Raw genomic sequence first — 18905 nt, forward strand, 5'->3', positions numbered from 1 at the left:
CCATGTCAAAGGTTAACCGACTGAGCCACCCAGGTGCCCCTCCTCTGCTCATCTTTAAATCAGATTTTTTTTGGGAGGGGGAGTTGTATGTTTATGTATTTTGGATATTAACCCTTTATCAGATACATTATTTGCAAATACTCTCTCCCATTCAGTAGGCTGCCTTTTTATTTTGTTGATAATTTCCTTTGCTGTGCAGGAGCTTTTTATTTTGGTGTAGTCCCACTTGTTTATTTTTGCTTTTGTTGCTTTTACTTTTGGTCTCAGATTCACAAAGTCATCAGTAGAACTATGTCAAGGAGCTTAGGAGTTTTATCATTTCAGGCCTTACATTCAAGTTTTTTGAGTTAATTTTTGAGTTCCATTTTGAGTTAATTTTTGTGTATGGTATACGATTGTAGTCTAGTTTCATCCTTTTTGTTTTTATGTTTATTTATTTATTTTTGAGAGAGAAAAAGAGAGTGAGAGGGGAAGGGGCAGAGAGAGAGAGGGGAACAGAATAACCAAAGCAGGCTCTGCACTGATATTAGAGAGCCCAATATGGGGCTCAAACTCATGAACTGAGATCATGACCTGAGCTGAAGTCAGATGCTCAACCGATTGAGCCACCCAGGTTCCCCAATTTTTTTCTTTATTATTGATTTCAGTAGTTTTTAAAAAATGTTTATTTATTTTTGAGGGAGAGAGAGAGTGCAGGGGAGGGGCAGAGAGAGAGAGAGGGACAGAGGAATCCAAAGTGGGCTCTGTGCTGACAGCAGAGAGCTTGATTTGGGCTTGAACTCACGAACTGAGATGGTGACCCGAGCTGAAGTCAGATGCTTAACCAACTGAACTGTCCAGGTGCCTCTTAGTTTCATTCTTTTTTCATTCTTTTGCATGTGGCTGTCCAGATTTCCCAGTACCATTTGCTGAAGAGACTACCCCTTTCCCATTGTATATTCTTGACTTTTTTTTTGTCATAAAGTAATTGACCGTATATGAATGGGTTTATTTCTGAACTGTTGACTCTGACCATCAATCTATGTGTCTATTTTTATGCCAATACCATACTGTTTTAATTATTATAGCTTTGCAATAGAGTTTGAAATTAGAGAATGTGAGGCATCCAGCTTTTTGTTCTTTCTCAAGATTGTCCTGGCTACTCAGGTTCTTTTGTGGTTCCAAACTGTGGAATGGTTTGTTCTATTTCTGTGAAAAAAGCCATTAGTGTTTTGATAGGGATGTCACTGAGCCTATAGATTGCTTTGGGTAGTAAATTCTTTCAATCCATGAACACACAATATCTTTCCATTAATTTTTGTCATCTTCAGTTTCTTTCCTTAATTTCTTATAGTTTTCAATATACAGGTCTTTTACCTCCTTGGTTATATTTATTCGCATATCTGTTATTCTTTCTGCTGCAATTATTAATGGGGTTGTTTTCTTAATTTCCCTTTTTGGTAATTCATTATAAGTATATAGAAATGCAACAGATTTTCATGTATTGATTTTGTATCCTGAAACATTACTGAATGTATTATTTTGAACAGTTTTTAACTACATTTAGACTTTATACATTTAAACAATTTTAATTTTATTTTATTAATTTTTTTTAATTTACCTCCAAGTTAGTTAGCATATAGTGAAACAATGATTTCATGAGTAGATTCCTTAATGCCCCTTACCCATTTAGCCCATCCCCCCTCCCACAACCCCTCCAGTAACCCTCTGTTTGTTCTCCATATTTAAGAGTCTCTTATGTTTTGTTCCCCTCCCTGTTTTTATATTATTTTTGCTTCCCTTCCCTTATGTTCATCTGTTTTGTCTCGTAAAGTCCTCATATGAGTGAAGTCATATTTGTCTTTCTCTGACTGATTAACTTCACTTAGCATAATACCCTCTAATTCCATCCATATAGTTGCAAATGGCAAGATTTCACTCTTTTTGATTGCTGAGTAATACTCCATTGTATAAGTATACCACGTCTTCTTTATCCATTCATCCATCCATGGACATTTGGGCTCTTTCCAAACTTTGGCTATTGTTGATAGTGCTGCTATAAACATGGGGGGTGCATGTGCCCCTTTGAAAAAGCATCCCTGTATCCCTTGTATAAATACCTGGTATTTATAAATACCCAGCAATTGCTGGGTTGTAGGGTAGTTCTATTTTTAATTTTTTGAGGAGCCTCCATGCTGTTTTCCAGAATGACTGCACCAGTTTGCATTCCCACCAGCTGTGCAAAAGAGATCCTCTTTCTCTGCATCCTTGCCAACATCTATCATTGCCTGAGCTGTTAATGTTAGCCATTCTGACAAGTGTGAGGTGATATCTCATTGTGGTTTTTACTTGTATCTCCCTGATGATGAGTGATGTGGAGCATTTTTTCATGTGTCGGTTGGCCGTCTGGATGTGCTCTTTGGAGAAGTGTCTATTCATGTCTTTTGCCCATTTCTTCACTGGATTATTTGTTTTTTGGGTGTTGAGTTTGATAAGTTCTTTATAGATTTTGGATACGAACCCTTTATCTGATATGTTGTTTGCAAATATCTTGTCCCATTCTGTCAGTTGCCTTTTAGTTTTGCTGATTGTTTCCTTCACTATGCAGAAACTTTTTATTTAGATGAGGTCCCAATAGTTTATTTTTGCAAAAAGAAAATTACAGACCAATATTCCTGATGAACATAGATGTAAAATCCTCAACAAAATACTAGCAAATTGAGTTTCCATTGCCTTGGGAGACATGTTGAGTAAGAAGTTGCTGTGGCCAAGGTCAGAGATTTTTGCCTGCTTTCTCCTCGAGGATTTTGATGGCTTCCTTACACTTAGGTCTCATCCATTTTGAGTTTATTTTTGTGTATGGTATAAGAAAGTGGTCTTCATTTTTCTGCATGTTGCTGTCCAGTTTTCCCAGAACCACTTTCTAAAGAGACTGTCTTTATTCCATTGGATATTCTTTGCTGCTTTGTCAAAGATTAGTTGGCCATACATTTGTGGATCCATTTCTGGGTTCTCTATTTTGTTACATCAATCTTAATATCTGTATTTGTGCCAAGTTTGAACAGTTTTATGGAGTCTTTAGGGTTTTCTATGAAAGAGGAACTATTACAACTGATAGTAGAGAAATAGAAAGGATCATAAGAAATAATTATGAACAATTATAATACTCCAACAATTAGACAACCTAGAAAAATGGGCAAATTCCTAGAAACAGATGGCTTACCAAGATGAATCATGAATAAATAGAAAATCTGAACAGATCAATTACTGATAAGGAAATTGAATCAGTAATCCAAAACCTAGTAACACACAAAAGTCCTAGACCAGATGGCTGCATTGGTGAATTCTACCAAACATTCAAAAAAGAATTAATGCAACCCTTCTCAAACTCTTCCATAAAATAGAAGAGGGAACTCATTTTATGCAGCCTATACTACCCTGATACCAAAACCAGACAAGGATGCCACAGGAAAAGAAAATTACAGGCCAATATTCCTGATGAACATAGATGTAAAAATCCCCAACAAAATACTAGCAAATTCAATTTGTAATGTATTTTAACAATACATTAAAATAATCACACACCATGATTGAGTGGGATTTATTCTGGAGATGCCAGGCTAGCTCAATGTGCAGGTTAGTCAGTGTGATAACCACATTGACAAAATGAAGTATAAAAATCATATGATCATCTCAATGGATGTAGAAAAAGCATTTGACAAAATTCAACATCCATTTATGATAAAAACTCTCAACAAAGTGGGTGTAGAGCGAATGTATGTCAACATATTAAGTCCATATATGGCAAGCGCACAGCTAACATCACACTCAAAGGTAAATGCTGAAAGCTTTTCCTCAAGACAAGGATGTCCACTATCACCACTTTTATTCAACATATGTTGGAAGTCCCAGCCAGAGCAATTAGGCAAGAAAAGAAACAAAAGCATCCAAAATGGAAAGGAAGAAATAAAACTATCACTATTTGTAGATGGCACTATTTGTAGATGGCCACCACCCAAAAGAACAAAGAATGGGAGAATTCTCACATACCTAAGATTGTAAAATTGCAGATGAGATTCTTTGCCAATGCATGTATTATGGAGTCAATAAGTGAGACAAAGAGCCATTCAAAAAACACAAAATTCTTGCATTGGGGTTATGAATGACACTGTCAGTCTTTACACCAGCCTCACCCTCTAAGGTATTTCTTTAGTGGGGATTCTTTTGCACACTGTGAGGGAGATCTTCAAGCACACTGATAGGTATTACTTGTATTTGAGTAGGCCAATGTAGATTTAAACTTTTCTATTAAATATCATTTTGAAAAAGTTAAAATATCTATAGAGGTGAAAAAAACTTTATCCAGTCACAGGCAAAAGAGGAAGGAGGAAGGAAGGAAGGAAGGGCAGAAAGAAAGAAAGAAAGAAAGAAAGAAAGAAAGAAAGAAAGAAAGAAAAAGAGAGAGGAAGGAAGGAAGAGAGGAAGGAAAGAAGGAAGGAAGAGAAAGAAAGTCAGCTTATCTTGATAGCACAATTAAAGTCTCTGGTGTGAATAAAATAAAATGTGGTATATTACACATTTAAATAACATTTTTTTAATTACAAGTTTGAACTCCATTAAGAATAATATTACAGCAGGGAGCCTGGGTGGCTCAGTTGCTTAAGGGTCCAACTTCGGCTCAGGACAACGAACAAAATAACTGGGTACTTTCCCCTGTTTGATATTTTTAAAACTTCCTCATTTTCTCCCAAGTAATGATCAACAGCAAAATGAAAAGGGACCAGGGGGTCACTTTTAAGTAAAAAGCAGTAAAAAGATACATACCCAAATAAAACCACTCCTATTATTTGCCAGTCAGATTGGCAAAGGTCAGAAAGTTTGCACATACATTATGTTGGAGTGTACTCTCATACACTGCTGGTGGAATGGAATTTGGTAAAACCTCTGTGGGAGAGCACTTGGGAACATATACCAAAATTGCAAATGCACTAACCTTTGCATCCACCAATTCCACTTCTAGAAATCTATCTATAGATAATGTGTAAGGGACATATGGGCAAAATTCTTTATAGCAAAATTATTTGTAATGGCAAAACGTTGATAATGGCCTAAATGTCCATTGGTAGGGGACTCGTTAAATACTTGATGGAAAAACTGAACATACAATGAAACCCTATATAGCCTAAGGAAGGATGAGGGTGTGTTTTACAAGTAAATGAAAAATGCAAGGTGCAAAGTAGTGTATAATATTCCACCGTTTGTGAGAAAAAGGTATACATATAAACATATGTATAACATATAAACATATAAATTAATTTGTTGTATAAGTATGGACTTACATTGGAACAGTCTATAAGAAACTAGTAATACTGTTTGCCTTGATTTGGGTAGCTGGGACAAGGGGTGCAATGAGCATTCCCTATTGTATGCTTTGAATTTTGAATCATGAGAACATACTATATTAAAAAGAAGGTTTTTTTTAACATATCTATCCTTAGGACTAGCAATTTCACGTTTAGGAAGTGATCCTATGGGAGAGACATTACATGACTAGTTAAGTTTTCAATGATAAATATTATAAATTTTAAATGTTGTAATATTATTTGTAATATAAATATGGAAAATTTTATAAGATTTTCCATATTATGTTCTCATTTATAATATGGAAAAATAGAAAACAACTTAAATGTCCCAAAACAGGATTAATTATAAAAATAGTGCTGCTTTGGGGGCACCTGGGTGGCTTAGTCCATTAAGTGTCCGACTCTTGATATCAACTCACATTTTTGTCTTAGGGTTGAGTTCAAGCCTTCCATTGGGCTCCATGCTGGGTATGAAGGCTACTTAAACAAAACAAAATACAGTGCTGCTTTCAAATGATGAAATATCATGTAGTCATTTCAATGATCTTGGAGAGGGACACCTGGGTGGCTCCGTCAGTTAAGCATCTGACTTCGGCTCAGGTCATGATCTCACGGTTCATGGGTTCAAGCCCCACATTGGGCTCTGTGCTGACAGCTCAGAGCCTGGAGCCTGCTTCAGATTCTGTGTCTCTTTCTCTCTCTGTCCCTCCCCTGCTTATGTTCTGTTTCTCTCTATCTCTCAAAAATAAATAAATGTTGAAAAAAAATGATAAAATAAGTGATCATAGAGAAGTATATTCATGACGTAGAAAAATGTTCATAGTGTATTCATGATGTAGAAAAATGTTCATGAGACTTTGCTGAGTTCTTAAAAGGCAAATAAACAAAACAAAATGCACTGTATTTTGTCATTTTAAGAAAATTTACAGGAAAAGGGCCCCTGGGTGGTTCAGTTGGTTGACTTTAGCTCAGGTCATAATCTCGCAGTTGGTGAGTTCTACCCCCACATCAGGCTCACTGGTGTCAGAGGGAGCCTGCTTCGGATCCTCTGTCCCCTCACTCTCTTCCCCTCCCCTGCTTGCACTCTCTCAAAAATAAAAAAATAAAAAAACACTGAAGAAAATTTATAGGAAAAAAATCATAGGGACATAGAAAAAAGTCTGGAATATGGTTTACCAAAATTTGGCAGCATTTCTCTGGTATCATTATGATATTTTCAATCTTCTTTCAATTTATCTATACATTCTGATTTTTTTTTTAAGTTTATTTTGAGAGAGAGAAAGAGAGCATGCGCTCATTTGCATGTGAGCAGGGGATGGGCAGAGAGAGGAGAGAGAGAATCCAAGCAGGCTTTGCACCCAACTAAGCCACCTAGGAGTCCCTATATCTTCTGATTTTTTTTAAAACAATGAACATGTATTATTATATGATTAATGGGGGGGGGGGGGAAGCCAGGGGACAGATTGTGGTGTCTAAAGAGCATTCCCTACTAAAAGGAAACAAGTGTCCTCAGGGAAATGGCTGATGCTCTGCTGACTACAGAAAGCAAGGAAGATATCAAAGGGGCCAAGTGGATTTTGGAGCCCATCTAAAGAGGTTCCCACTGACCAGCGATGAGAGACTTCAATAAGTGGACTCCAGTAAATGTGGGCTACAATAAGAATAATCACAGCAAAAGATTGAAACTCATCAAGTATGCTAAATTTATGCATTATAAATGACAATTTAAAAAGAATTCTCTTACCTGGCTCTATAGTGCAATGGATAGTGCATTGGACTTCTAAAAAGAATTCTCATTAAGGGAGGTTAGGGATTTAGTATTCTGAAAACTGATAAAGGAAAGAAAATTTTAATCTGGCTTTTCTATATAAATTGTCCCTGAGGGTAACCTTATTTGGTGAAGGGAAGTTTCTCTTTATAGAAGTATTCTAGCAAATAAAATGAAGAAGTAATGATAGAATATCACCACTTGGCAAACACTTAATGAAACAACAGATTTAGGTAGTGATCATTAATGGCAACTAACACTGCAAAAAAAGAAAGACACTCCAACATGATGCCACCACGTGGAAGTACACAGCACCCCCTTTTTTTGCCCAGAAATCCAATTTGTATCAGAGACCCCTTGATCTAACCACCAGGTCACGGGAAGTACAGGGGATAGAGGAACATGGTAGATTGTCATCAGCCAATGCAATCAGCCAAATACAGAATGTGGGAAATTATACAGGACAAATCATCCAATTCTTCAAAAAGATGGGGCGCCTGGGTGGTTCAGTTGGTTCAGCGTCCCAACTCTTGATTTCAGCTCAGGTCATGATCTCACGGTTCATGGGTTCGAGCCCTAATTTGGGCTCTGCACTGACAGAATGGAGTCTGCTTGCTCTCCCTCTCTCTCTCCTTCTCTTGCTCTCTCTCTCTCTCTCCCTCCCTCTCTCCCTCTCTTTCCCTTCCCCCCCCAAAATAAATAAATAAACTTAAAAAAAAGAAGGAAAAAAACTTATGAAAAAAGGAAACTCAAGACACATTTCCACCAAATGCAATGTGTGAACGTTTGAACCTTGATCCAAACAAACTCAATGTAAGATACCATTCAGGAGACCATCAGGAAATTTGTGCACTTACTGGATATTTGATATTAAAGAACTGTAGACAATTTATTTAAATATTGTGATAATACTGTGATTATGTTTTTATTTCTAAAGGTACATATGAAAATGTTTACAAATAAAATATGTCCAGAATATCCTTCAAAATAATCCAATGGGGCAAGCGGAAGTGGCCAAGAGTATATTTGACATGAAGTTAGCCATGAGTTGATCATTGTTGAATTTAAATTATAAGTGCATAGAGCTTCATTACACTAGTCTCTCTACTTTTGGAAACATTTGAAATTTTCTGTAATAAAACAATTAAAAGAAAAGATAATGAAACCTGCACCTATCTCCCCTGTAAAGAGTGTGTAAAGAGTGTGGTGGGGGTGAGGCCTGTCAGCTTTTCTTTTTGGGACAATAGAGAAGGGGAAATTAAAGAGGCTGAATGGCACTTGGCAGCTAGTCTAGGGGACAAAGGCCCTAATGGTTTAAGCCAGTGGTGGCAGCTTTGGAACCAGCTCAGGCCTGTAGCTGGTAATGAAAAACTGAAAACCAAGAAGCTAGGGTGAGCCTCAGGGCTTAAGAGCCGCAAGGCCTGTTCCTGTTAGCCTGTTGAACTTCTCTGAGCAACAAACCTGTACTCAGTCATGAGTCCCTTAAATCTGAAACAGTAAAAAGGAGCTATTTTGCTCATTTAACAAACATGGATTACACGCATAACTGTGCTTGCTGAGGTAGGTAGGTAGGTACTGTGCTCGCTGTCATGAAAACAGCAGACACAATCCTTGCCTTTATGATATAAGAAGGCTAAAAACCTGTATTTGGAAAGCAGTATTGCTGTTATAACATTAACATATAAGCATAGCATACCTAAGCAACATGGAAACTAAGAGGAGCACCCAAGTTTGTCTTTAGGAACCAAAGAAGGTTTCACAGAAGAAATAGCTTTTGAGATAAAACTTGAAGACTAAGTTGGTGTTTGCCAGGACAAAAGCCAGGAGCAGGAGGATTTCAGAAAGAAGGAAATGAATTTGCGAGACATAATGTGAAACTACAAAGGCAGATTCTGGGAACTACAACTATTTGTTTTGCTAGACCATAATGTGTGTGTCTGAGGAACTGTTCTCTAGCCTGCTTGCTCTTCTAGGCCTGGGACAAGGGGAAGGCCTTAAGCCTTCCTTTAAGCCTTTAAAACTAGTTTCCTGATGGGAAAGGGACAGGAGATTTAACTTCAAGGAAAGCTATGGGTTATGGGTCAGGCTGCATTTTACAGCAGTTTTAAAATGGAATCCAAATGGGGTGCCTGGGTGGCTCAGTCAGTTAAGTGTCCGACTTCAGCTCAGGTCATATCTCGCCATTTGTGGGCTGGAGCCCCTCATGGGGCTCTGTGCTGACAGCTCAGAGCCTGGAGCCTGCTTGGGATTTTGTGTCTCCCTCTCTCTTTGCCCCTCCCCTGCTCATGTTTGTCTCTCTCTCTCTCTCCTTCAAAAATAAACATTAAAAAAAATTTTTTTTAAACCTCCCCAAAAGAAAAGCCCAGATGTTTTTATGGGGTTTTATTAATAATACATAAATAAATCAATAATAAAATGCAGTCTAAGAAGTAAAATAAGTCAGAAAAAGATACGTATCATATGATTTCACTCCTTTGGAATTTTTTTTTTAAATTTTTTTTTTTCAACGTTTATTTATTTTTGGGACAGAGAGAGACAGAGCATGAACGGGGGAGGGGCAGAGAGAGAGGGAGACACAGAATCGGAAACAGGCTCCAGGCTCTGAGCCATCAGCCCAGAGCCCGACGCGGGGCTGGAACTCCCGGACCGCGAGATCGTGACCTGGCTGAAGTCGGAGGCTTAACCGACTGCGCCACCCAGGCGCCCCATCCTTTGGAATTTAAGAAACAAAACAGATGAACACAGGGGATGGGAATGAAAAATAAAACAAGATAAAAACGGGGGCAAACCATAAGAGATTCTTAAATATGGAGAAAGAGGGGAGGTGAGAGGAGGGATGGGCTAAATGGATGAGGGGCATTAAGGAGGGTACTTGTTGGGATGAGCACTGGGTTCTACTCCTAAAACCAATACTACACTGTATGTTAACTAACTTGAATTTAAATAAATACGTTCTTAAAAAATACAGCCCAAGAGAGGCTAATAATAAAAAGGAGAAAGTGAGAAGGTTTAAGGCACAACAAAAACCCTGCTATGAGTGGCAACAGCCTACTTCCTTCAATTATAGATCCTTGTAGAAGGAGGAAGATGAGTCAGTCAGAAATTAATGTTCTAAACTTTTCCTGCAGCAATAAGGCTTTGTATCCACGGCAGTTTTAAATGGACTATCGCCCAGTATTTCTTTCCAAATATTTATTTACTGCTATACAATTTAAGTGCTCATCTAAATAGGTAGTTAGATGCACTTATTTCAAAACTGCAGATTGCACATAAAATACCATAATAGAAAAGGCTGTTGTGAGCACAATGCTTGAGAGAAGCTACAGGGTATCAATTAGCATTAAATAATTGGCCACCAAACGTATCTGGAAAATATGTGCAGCTTGGTTCTAGACAAGCAAGGCCTCCGCCAAGTGCCTTCCACGGAAATTCATTCATTCATTCACTCATTCATTCATTCATTTATTTATAATGTTTATTTTTGAGAGAGACAGAGACAGAATGCGAGTGGGTTAGGGGCAGACAGAGAGGAAGACAGAATCCGAAGCAGGCTCCAGGGTCCGAGCTGTCAGCACAGAGCCGCACGCAGGGCTCGAACCCACGAGCTGGAGATCATGACCTGAGCCGAAGTCGGAGGCTCAACCGACTGAGCCACCCAGGCGCCCCTCCACTGTAAATTCTTCATAAACATTCGCTGGACGACTCTACACAACCGCGCTCCCATGCCCCCCGGGCCCGCACGCCGAGGAGCTTCCCGTTTCTCCGACGGCTACTTCCCCTGGCTTCGGGGGCCCTGGAGGTCCTGTTACACAAGCTCGGCGTCTGGCCACCGGGCCCCCAGTGGCGCAAGCCGGCGAGTGGGTTGCCAGCACCCGTCCCGGCGTCACTAGACCGCCTAACTGCCAGAACCAGACAAGCTCAAGGCACTGAGAGGGTCTGACTCAAGCCAGCACGCGCTGCTCGCCCGCCGGGGGAGGGCTCCCCGGCGGGGAGGGGCCAGGAAAAGCCCCGCCCCACGCCCCGTTCCGCCAGGTGCGCGTGCGCCGCGGCCCCGCCCGCCCCCCGGCCTGGTTTTGCGCTGCTCCGCGGAGAGCGTCTTTTCCTCGCTCTCTGGCTGCTTGCACGCGCCCTCCTTCCGGACCTCGGGAGTCGCGCAGCTCCCGGCCCGGTCTCCTCCCCGACTGCCTGGCTGCGGGGCCATGGCGTGGCGGCGGCGGCCCGAGGCCGGCGTCGGGGTCCGCGGCGTGCTGGCGCTGCTGGCGCTGGCTGTGTGCGCGCCCGGGGCCCGGGGGCGGGCGTTCGAGTGGTATTCGGCCGTGGTGAGCACCGAGTACGTCGACCCGTACACGAACCGCACCGTATGGAGCGTCTCGGAGAGCGGCCGCTTCGGCGACAGCTCGCCCAAGGAGGGCGCGCAGGGCCTGGTGGGCGTCCCGCGCGCGGCGGATCGCGACCCCGAGGGCTGCGCGCCAGATACCCGCTTCCTCGTGCCCGCGCCCGGCGGCCATGGAGCCGCGCCCTGGGTCGCCCTGGTGGCGCGCGGTGGCTGCACCTTCAAGGACAAGGTGCTGGTGGCTGCACGGAGGAACGCCTCGGCCGTGGTCCTCTACAACGAGGAGAGCCACGGGAACCTCACCGTGCCCATGTCCCACGCGGGTAAGCCGAGGTCGGGGGGCGCGGGGAAGTGGCGGGGGGAACTCTGCAGCCTAGTCATGGCCCGCGGCCCTCTCGTCCTCGGCCTTGACCCCCGCCTCCCAGGGGCAAGCAGCGAAGGGGCCGGGAGCGCGACTCTGATGGCCTCTGGCCGTTGAGAACTACGGGGGAAGCTCTAGGTTTGCGCCCTGTGACCCCCCTCCCCCCGGGACGCTGTAGGAAGTTAGACGGGCCTCCAGACAAAATCAGATCTTCGCCTTGGGCCCTTCAAGTGAAGGGAGGTGCCATCTGGAGGAGGGCAGTGGGGAGAGAGAAGGAAATTAAAACCCACCGAAAGAGGATTGTGGTGGAAGGTCTCATGATTGCTAATCATGGGTCCCTTTCCATTCTTCGTTACCCAGAGTCAGGTGGGGTGAGAATTGAAGCTCTTTCCTAGCGCGCTCCAAGGTCTGGCAGCCCCTTCACCAACGTAAAGTGGTGATTGGTGGCACTCTGTTTTCTCCACTTTAATAAAGCGTGTCCGAATATTCTAAACTTTCGAATCAGAAAATCTGGATTTAAGTTCAGGTATGCTTTCTCGCTCTCTGCATTGAGGTTAATACTGGCGCGACTGCCAGTTAGGTTCCTTGAGTCTTGAGTTCAGATGAAATTTTTCAAGTTGTGTACATTCAGTAAAAGATCTTGCTCTTTGCCAGGCAGTACTTCCCACACACCTATTCCCCTCAACAGGTTCTATCTTCAAGCAGTGATGACAGTTTAAAAGTCTTATTTTGCAAGAAGACATCCTCAGAACTGAATTCCGAGTCCCATAGGAGCAGTACACAGCAGAGTGGACATATTTCTGTTATGACTTCTAAGATCATGACTCTTGACTTACTGTGATTAAAGTCTTTTTTAAAGTTGCTGCTGTTGCAAGTCAGACATCCTTTTTCCTGTACTTTTGTTTTTCATTCTGCTTTGATTTTTTTTTTTAATGTTTTATATTTGAGAGAGACAGCGAGCAGGGGAGGGGCAGAGAGACAGAGACAGAATCTGAATCAGGCTCCAGGCTCTGAGCTGTTAGCACAGGGCCTAAACTCCCGAGCAATTGAGATCATGACCTGAACCAAAGTCAGCCTCTTAACTGACTGAGCCACCCAGGCGTCCCTTTGTTTTGATTTCTTAAAGGCAAGTTAGAACTTAACTAGAATGAGGACAGAAAAGTGACTTTGGATTTGGCCTATTTTAGCAGTGATGGGAATGGAAATCAGTTGAGAGGTGAGAAAATGGAAACTGTTAGAACAACTCTTCCAAGAAGTTTGACTGGGACGGCCCAGGAGGTGCTGAGAAATGGGCAGAAACTATAGGGCAAGTGAGGGTAGGGTGAACAATGGTAAGCCATGTTTGATATTGGATGGAAGTGATGTATCCAGGATAGAGAAGAGGTAACCACTCATGTGGTGGCAATGGGTGAGGCACCACCTTTGGTACAATTATTACAGTGATTACAAGTCTACCTAATTGTTGTACCCAAGTCATGTTTCCATAAGACTACCATGAAAAGCCCTATCAGACTTCACAGAGCATTCCTGATACATCCTATTGATGGTTTTTCCCAATTTTAGTAGTTCTGTCAAAAAGGTTAGTGTGTCAGGATTCTGATTCTGGGTCCTTGCAATCTCTTTTGAGTCTACAACATCTTCATTTGGACCTTTTCTTCCTTCCTTCCTTCCTTCCTTCCTTCCTCCCTCCCTCCCTCCCTCCCTCCCTCCCTTCCTTCCTTCCTTCCTTCCTTCCTTTCATGTTTAGTTATTTTTGAGAGAAAGCAGGGGAGGGTCAGAGACTCCCAAGTGGGCTTCACACTGTCAGCACAGAGCCTGACATGGGACTTGAACCCACAAACTGTGAGATCATGCCCTGAGCCAAAACCAAGCATCAGACACGCAACCAAATGAGCCACCCAGGTACCCCAGGACTTTTTCTCTTCAGTGGCAGGCTCATCAGCTACAATTTTCTAAATTTGTTTACTGCATTTTTTGATAATGACATTAACATTTTTCCAGGCTAATAGCACTTGCTTTAAAAATGATTCAGCCGCCTTGCTTGCTTATACTAGTGACACAAAATTTGTCCAGGCCCAGAAAAACACCACATCGATGTTTATTTGAAATCCTTTTCTTGTTTCTATTCCCATTATCAGTGTCCATTCAATCCCTTTTCTGTGACAGTAATTGTTTGAGAAAAAAGACAAAAGTAACAGCTTTAGCAATTTTTTTTGAATGTGTGAAAGTACCCAGTGTGTAGGTACTGTGCTCAGTGCTCTTCATTCAGTGTGGCTCACTTAATCCTCCTGACAGCTTTTTGAGGTAGGTACTTTAACCCCTTTTCACAGGGCCCAAGGTAACAGGGTGATCTGTATATATAGCCACATCATTCTTTGTTGTGGGAGAGGGTTTCCTGTGCATTATGGGATGTTCAGGGTTTCTGGCCTCTACCTACTAGATCCCAGTAGTAGTGTCCTGTTATGACAACTGAAAATGTCTCCAGATGATACCAAATGTCTGAGGGGAGAAATGATGACGGAATCATCCAACATTTGAGCCACTGACTTAAAGGGAGATTAATTTGGTAGCAATGTGACCAGGGCATTAGACATGAAAATCTTCAGAGACTCTTGTCAGACTTTTGGGCTAGTCTAAGTAGAAATACAGTTGACCCTCGAACAACACAAGGCTTAGAGATGCCAACCTCCCATGCAGTTGAAAATCTGCGTATAACTTTTGACTTCCCCAGAACTTAACCAGTAATAGCCTCCTGTTGACTGGACACTTTATCAATAACATAAACAGTCAATTAACATATGTTTTGGATGTTATATGCATCGTATACCGGATTCTTACAATGCAGTAAGCTAGAAGGAGGAAAATGTTATTAAAATCCTAAGGGAAAATACATTTACAGTACTGTACTGTATTTATTGGAAACATTCCTTGCATAAGTTGATCTACACAGTTCAAACCTGTGTTGTTCAAAGGGTCATCTGTATAAGGGCCAATATTATAGTGGTGACCAAAGGAATGGAAAGGAATGACCTTCATACAACTTGGCCCAACTGGGGACAAGGGTACAAATGTATCATGACTTTTTGAGAATGGAGTAGCATTAAGAATGGAAAGAATGGAATTAACTCAGAAGACAAAGTGGCTTTGACATACTTGAATTTGAAATGTCACACAGAACCTTGAATGCAGCTCAAGTTTAGGTTTCTTGCATTTTGTCAAGATGTGGCTAGAGACAGTAAAAACCGCGGATTTCAATGGTTTGGGTGTTCCTGTGTATTACTGTTGTCCTACAGAATAGGTAGAGGTGGCTGCTTGTAAAATTAAATCGTGATAGTCTTTTCCCAAATCTCAAGGAGAATTTCACCAGTTTTTGTTTGTTTTTTTTTTAAACCTGTTGCTTGACTCTACTAAATCCAGTATAAGATATTTTGTGCTCAAATCAGTTTTTTACTGTGGTTCTAAAAAAAAAAAATCATCAAGATAATATTCTATCAGAACAACTATAAGGACTGTTTAATTAATCCCCTGTTAATTAATCTTAATTTCCTTTACTTTAGCAGACAGGATAATGAGCAGCCACTTTGGGCCAACTATTGTGCTTGCTCAGGGATAGAAATGCATAAGACACATGCCTACCTTTGAGGACTTTGGGGCATGGTAAGAGCGATAAACAGCTTTCTAGATAATATGGTTTGGACCTTGATGGAATTATATGCTTAGGAAACAAAGAAAGGACATGTAAAGCAGGTATTGCAAGGGTAACTAGAAGTCATTTTTACCAAGGTGAGTAAAAATTGGTACAGGTCAAATCATTAAAACAAAAGCTTTTATAGAGTATTGGCCTTAGTGTAGTTATTGTCAGTTAATAAATGGGATGATCTTGGGGATGCCTGACTGGCTCAGTCGGTAGAGCATGTGACTCTTGATCTTGGGGTAGTGAGTTTGAGCCCCATGTTGAGTGTAGAGATTACTTAAATAATCTTTAAGTAATAAATAGGATGACCCTTTAGCTGAAATCTTGACCTTTTAAAAATAGATTCATTCATTCATTCTGCATACAGTCCACATTCTGTTAACAGGTGTTTACTGAGTGCCAAGTACTGTCAAGGCTTCGAGCTATGTTTGAGGAAGGGGCCAGAGTTGGGATGGAGGGAGATGACTAAGATGTAGAAGCCCCTAGCGTCAAGGAAGATGTGCATTTTGCATTTGCAGAATATGGTAAATAGTTTTTTATAAATAATAAATTTTTGATGATGTTTAATGCTATACTCAAATGATCCAAAAATTTGGATTTGAATTAATGTATTTTGGTGCTGTAGGAAGACAGAAATGGCACCTCACAGGCACATAGAAGGTGGGATTAGCTGAGACAGTTCCCAGAAAGATTGAATTTTGAAGGACACGTTGATGGAGAAGGGTGTCTCTGGGTGTGTGTGGTAGGTGGGGTTGGACTACAGGACATTGTTGGTGGCAGGAATAGAATTGTAAAATGCTGATTTCCTGAGATAAAGTAATGCATTTAGGAACACTGCAAAGAGGTGGATAGTATATTCAACAAATACGAAATATTTTTGAGCAAGTCGAATTATCCAAAATGTAATTTTAAATTCCAAGGAAAGAATCAACATTTGTTTTTGTGTCCTGCCAACACTTCCTAGCCAACCATAAAAACATTTCTGTTTTGTGTAATAACTTCAAATTTCAGAAACATTTGCATTCATATTTGGTGTCCTGTTCCTCCTGCAAAGCAGTCCATAGTATTCTCCTTATTGGGGCATTTCAACTATATAGAAGGAAAGCCAATATTTGCATACAGAAACTCTTCTATAGGTCATCACTGTGTGATGCTGGGCTACAAAAACTAATAAATAAGAACAGGTAGTACTCGTCTAGTGAGAGAGAGAAACCTATAAAGAAATTGTGGTGGGTGTATAAAAAGCTGTGTCTAAGAGGCACTGATGCATTGCAGCCACAAAGGGGTAGGTGGTTCTGAGCAGCCTTGAGTTGAGCTTGTGCTGAATCAGAGATGTGACCAGGAGTTTCCTAGGTTGGGGGCAGAAGGTGGAGAGAGTATGGAAGTTATTAGAAAAAAAGAAAAAAAAAAAAAGGACCTGAAACGTCCTGGGTTTCTTTTGCTGGAACTCTAAAATGTGTTTCTTGCTGCCTGAATCAGTTTTCTAGAACAGAAATCTAATCTACCACTTTAAATATTTCAGTAGTTCCCACCTCTATATAATTTCCTTTGGGAGGCAAAATGGTACACTAGACTCACATGTAAACTCTAGAATTTTGAACCCACTATTTTTTTTTTTAAGGTTTATTTATTTATTTTGAGAGAGAGCAAGCACAAGCCGGGGAGAGGCAGAGAGGTAGGAAGAGAGAGAATCCCAAACAGGCTCCGCACTGTCTGCACTGACAGCACAGAGTTCACTGTGGGGCTGGAACTCATGAACCTTGAGAACATGACCTGAGCTGTAATCGAGAGTCAGATGCTTAACTGACTGAGCCACTCAGGCACCCCTGAACCCACTATTTCCCAAGATAGGATTTTTTGTTTTTGACCAAGTGGTAAGAGGAACATAGAAATTTGAAAGGAAATGCAAACATATGCAATTTTATTTTTGGCACAGAAGAGTTTTATATTATGGATAGTTTGGCTTGCTAAAGAGTACTGTGTTTGGTATTTACTATTTGACAAGTTTATGATCATGTTCTCTGTACACAGACCTTGTGCTAAGTAAGACAAAAATAAAACTGCCTTCAAGGAGTTTCCCTGTAATGGTGAGAGGTATAGATTCTTTGGGGAAGGAGGGGGATTGCACCAGGTGACATTTTTTTTACATAAGCATGATTGGTAGCAGTGTTAAGGTCTAGGGAAGAAAAATCTTGAGAGCTTTCTCTCCCCGGTCCCAAGTCTTTGAGCGTCTGTGCATCCTGTGAAGAAACAGAGGTGTTCAGTTTAGAAATAAGCTATGACTTGCTCTTTTGTGCCACTAAGGCTCTCTAGGATTGGCCTAGGGAGGAGGCAGTGCATCAGGAGGTAAGGGCAGGGCCGAATAAGGTGCCTGTGCCTGGCAGCCCTTGGGGTCATGCATTTTCATTGAGCTGCCCTGCTTCCAGTTCATCCCAAAAAAATGTCCCAGAAAAGTAAATCATGGGATAGAATGAATCTTCATTCTGAGTTTTATTAATTTAAAGTGGTTCCCAGAAGCAATCTTGCTGCTATAATTAGCATAGCAAATGGTTTAGCTGTCATCCTAGACACTTTTTTTTTTTTTAATGATTTCTTTTAACCCAGTGAACTGTTTTAGTTTCCTAGGTAAAAATTTTCAAGTAGATATTACAAGTGTTTTCAGTTCAGGTTATCCTTCTGATAATTGTTGTGTGTTAATAGCCCCTCCCTTTGAAAATTTTGGTGTCCTTGGTGCCTGGGTGGCTCAGTGGGTTGGGCGTCCAGCTCTTGATTTCGGCTCAGGTCATGATCTCACAATTCATGAGTTCAACTCCCGTGTCAGGCTCTGTGCTAACAGTGCAGAGCCTGCTTAAGATTCTCTCTCTCCTTCTCTCTCTGTCCCTTCCCTGCTCATGCATGTGCCCTCTCTCTCTCAAAATAAATAAACTTAAAAAAAAAATTTGGTGTTCGAGAACCTCTCTAATCTCAATTCATCTTCCACCTCTCATTCATTCATTCATTCATTTATTCAACAAATATTTATTAAACACTTTCTATGTGCCAGGTTCTATGTGAGGCACTGGGGATAGGAGATCAACAGGATAACCTTTACATATGCAGTAGTTGCCCCCCCCCCCCCCTTATCCATGGTCTCAGCTTCCATGGTTTCAGTTACCCACAGTCAACCTTGATCTGAAAGTAGATGATTCTCCTGACCTATGCTCAGAAGGTTAGTAGTAGCCTAATGTTAGGTCATCATGTCCACGTCACTCACCTCCCTTCATCTTATCATGTGGGCGTTTTACTTCATCACAAGAAGGGTGAGTACAGTATAAAATATTTTAAGAGAGACCACATTCATATAACTTTTTTGGCAGTATGTTATAATTGTTGTACTTTATTATTAGTTGTTCATGTCTTACTGTGCC

At 41.1% G+C, this 18905-nt stretch overlaps 1 protein-coding gene across 1 annotated transcript in view; it reads left to right on the forward strand.

Annotated features, from left to right (window-relative positions):
* Nucleotides 1-11144: 11144 nt before the first annotated feature.
* RNF149 (ring finger protein 149) overlaps nt 11145-18905 on the forward strand; it is a 36720-nt gene continuing 28959 nt past the window's right edge. Inside the window, exon 1 of the mRNA XM_047851863.1 lies at nt 11145-11766. Within this exon, the coding sequence (XP_047707819.1) occupies nt 11310-11766 (457 nt within the window). The 5' untranslated portion in view covers nt 11145-11309. The remainder of the gene's footprint in view (nt 11767-18905) is intronic.

This window comes from Prionailurus viverrinus, chromosome A3 (assembly GCF_022837055.1).
Source record: "Prionailurus viverrinus isolate Anna chromosome A3, UM_Priviv_1.0, whole genome shotgun sequence".
NCBI lineage: Eukaryota > Metazoa > Chordata > Mammalia > Carnivora > Felidae > Prionailurus > Prionailurus viverrinus.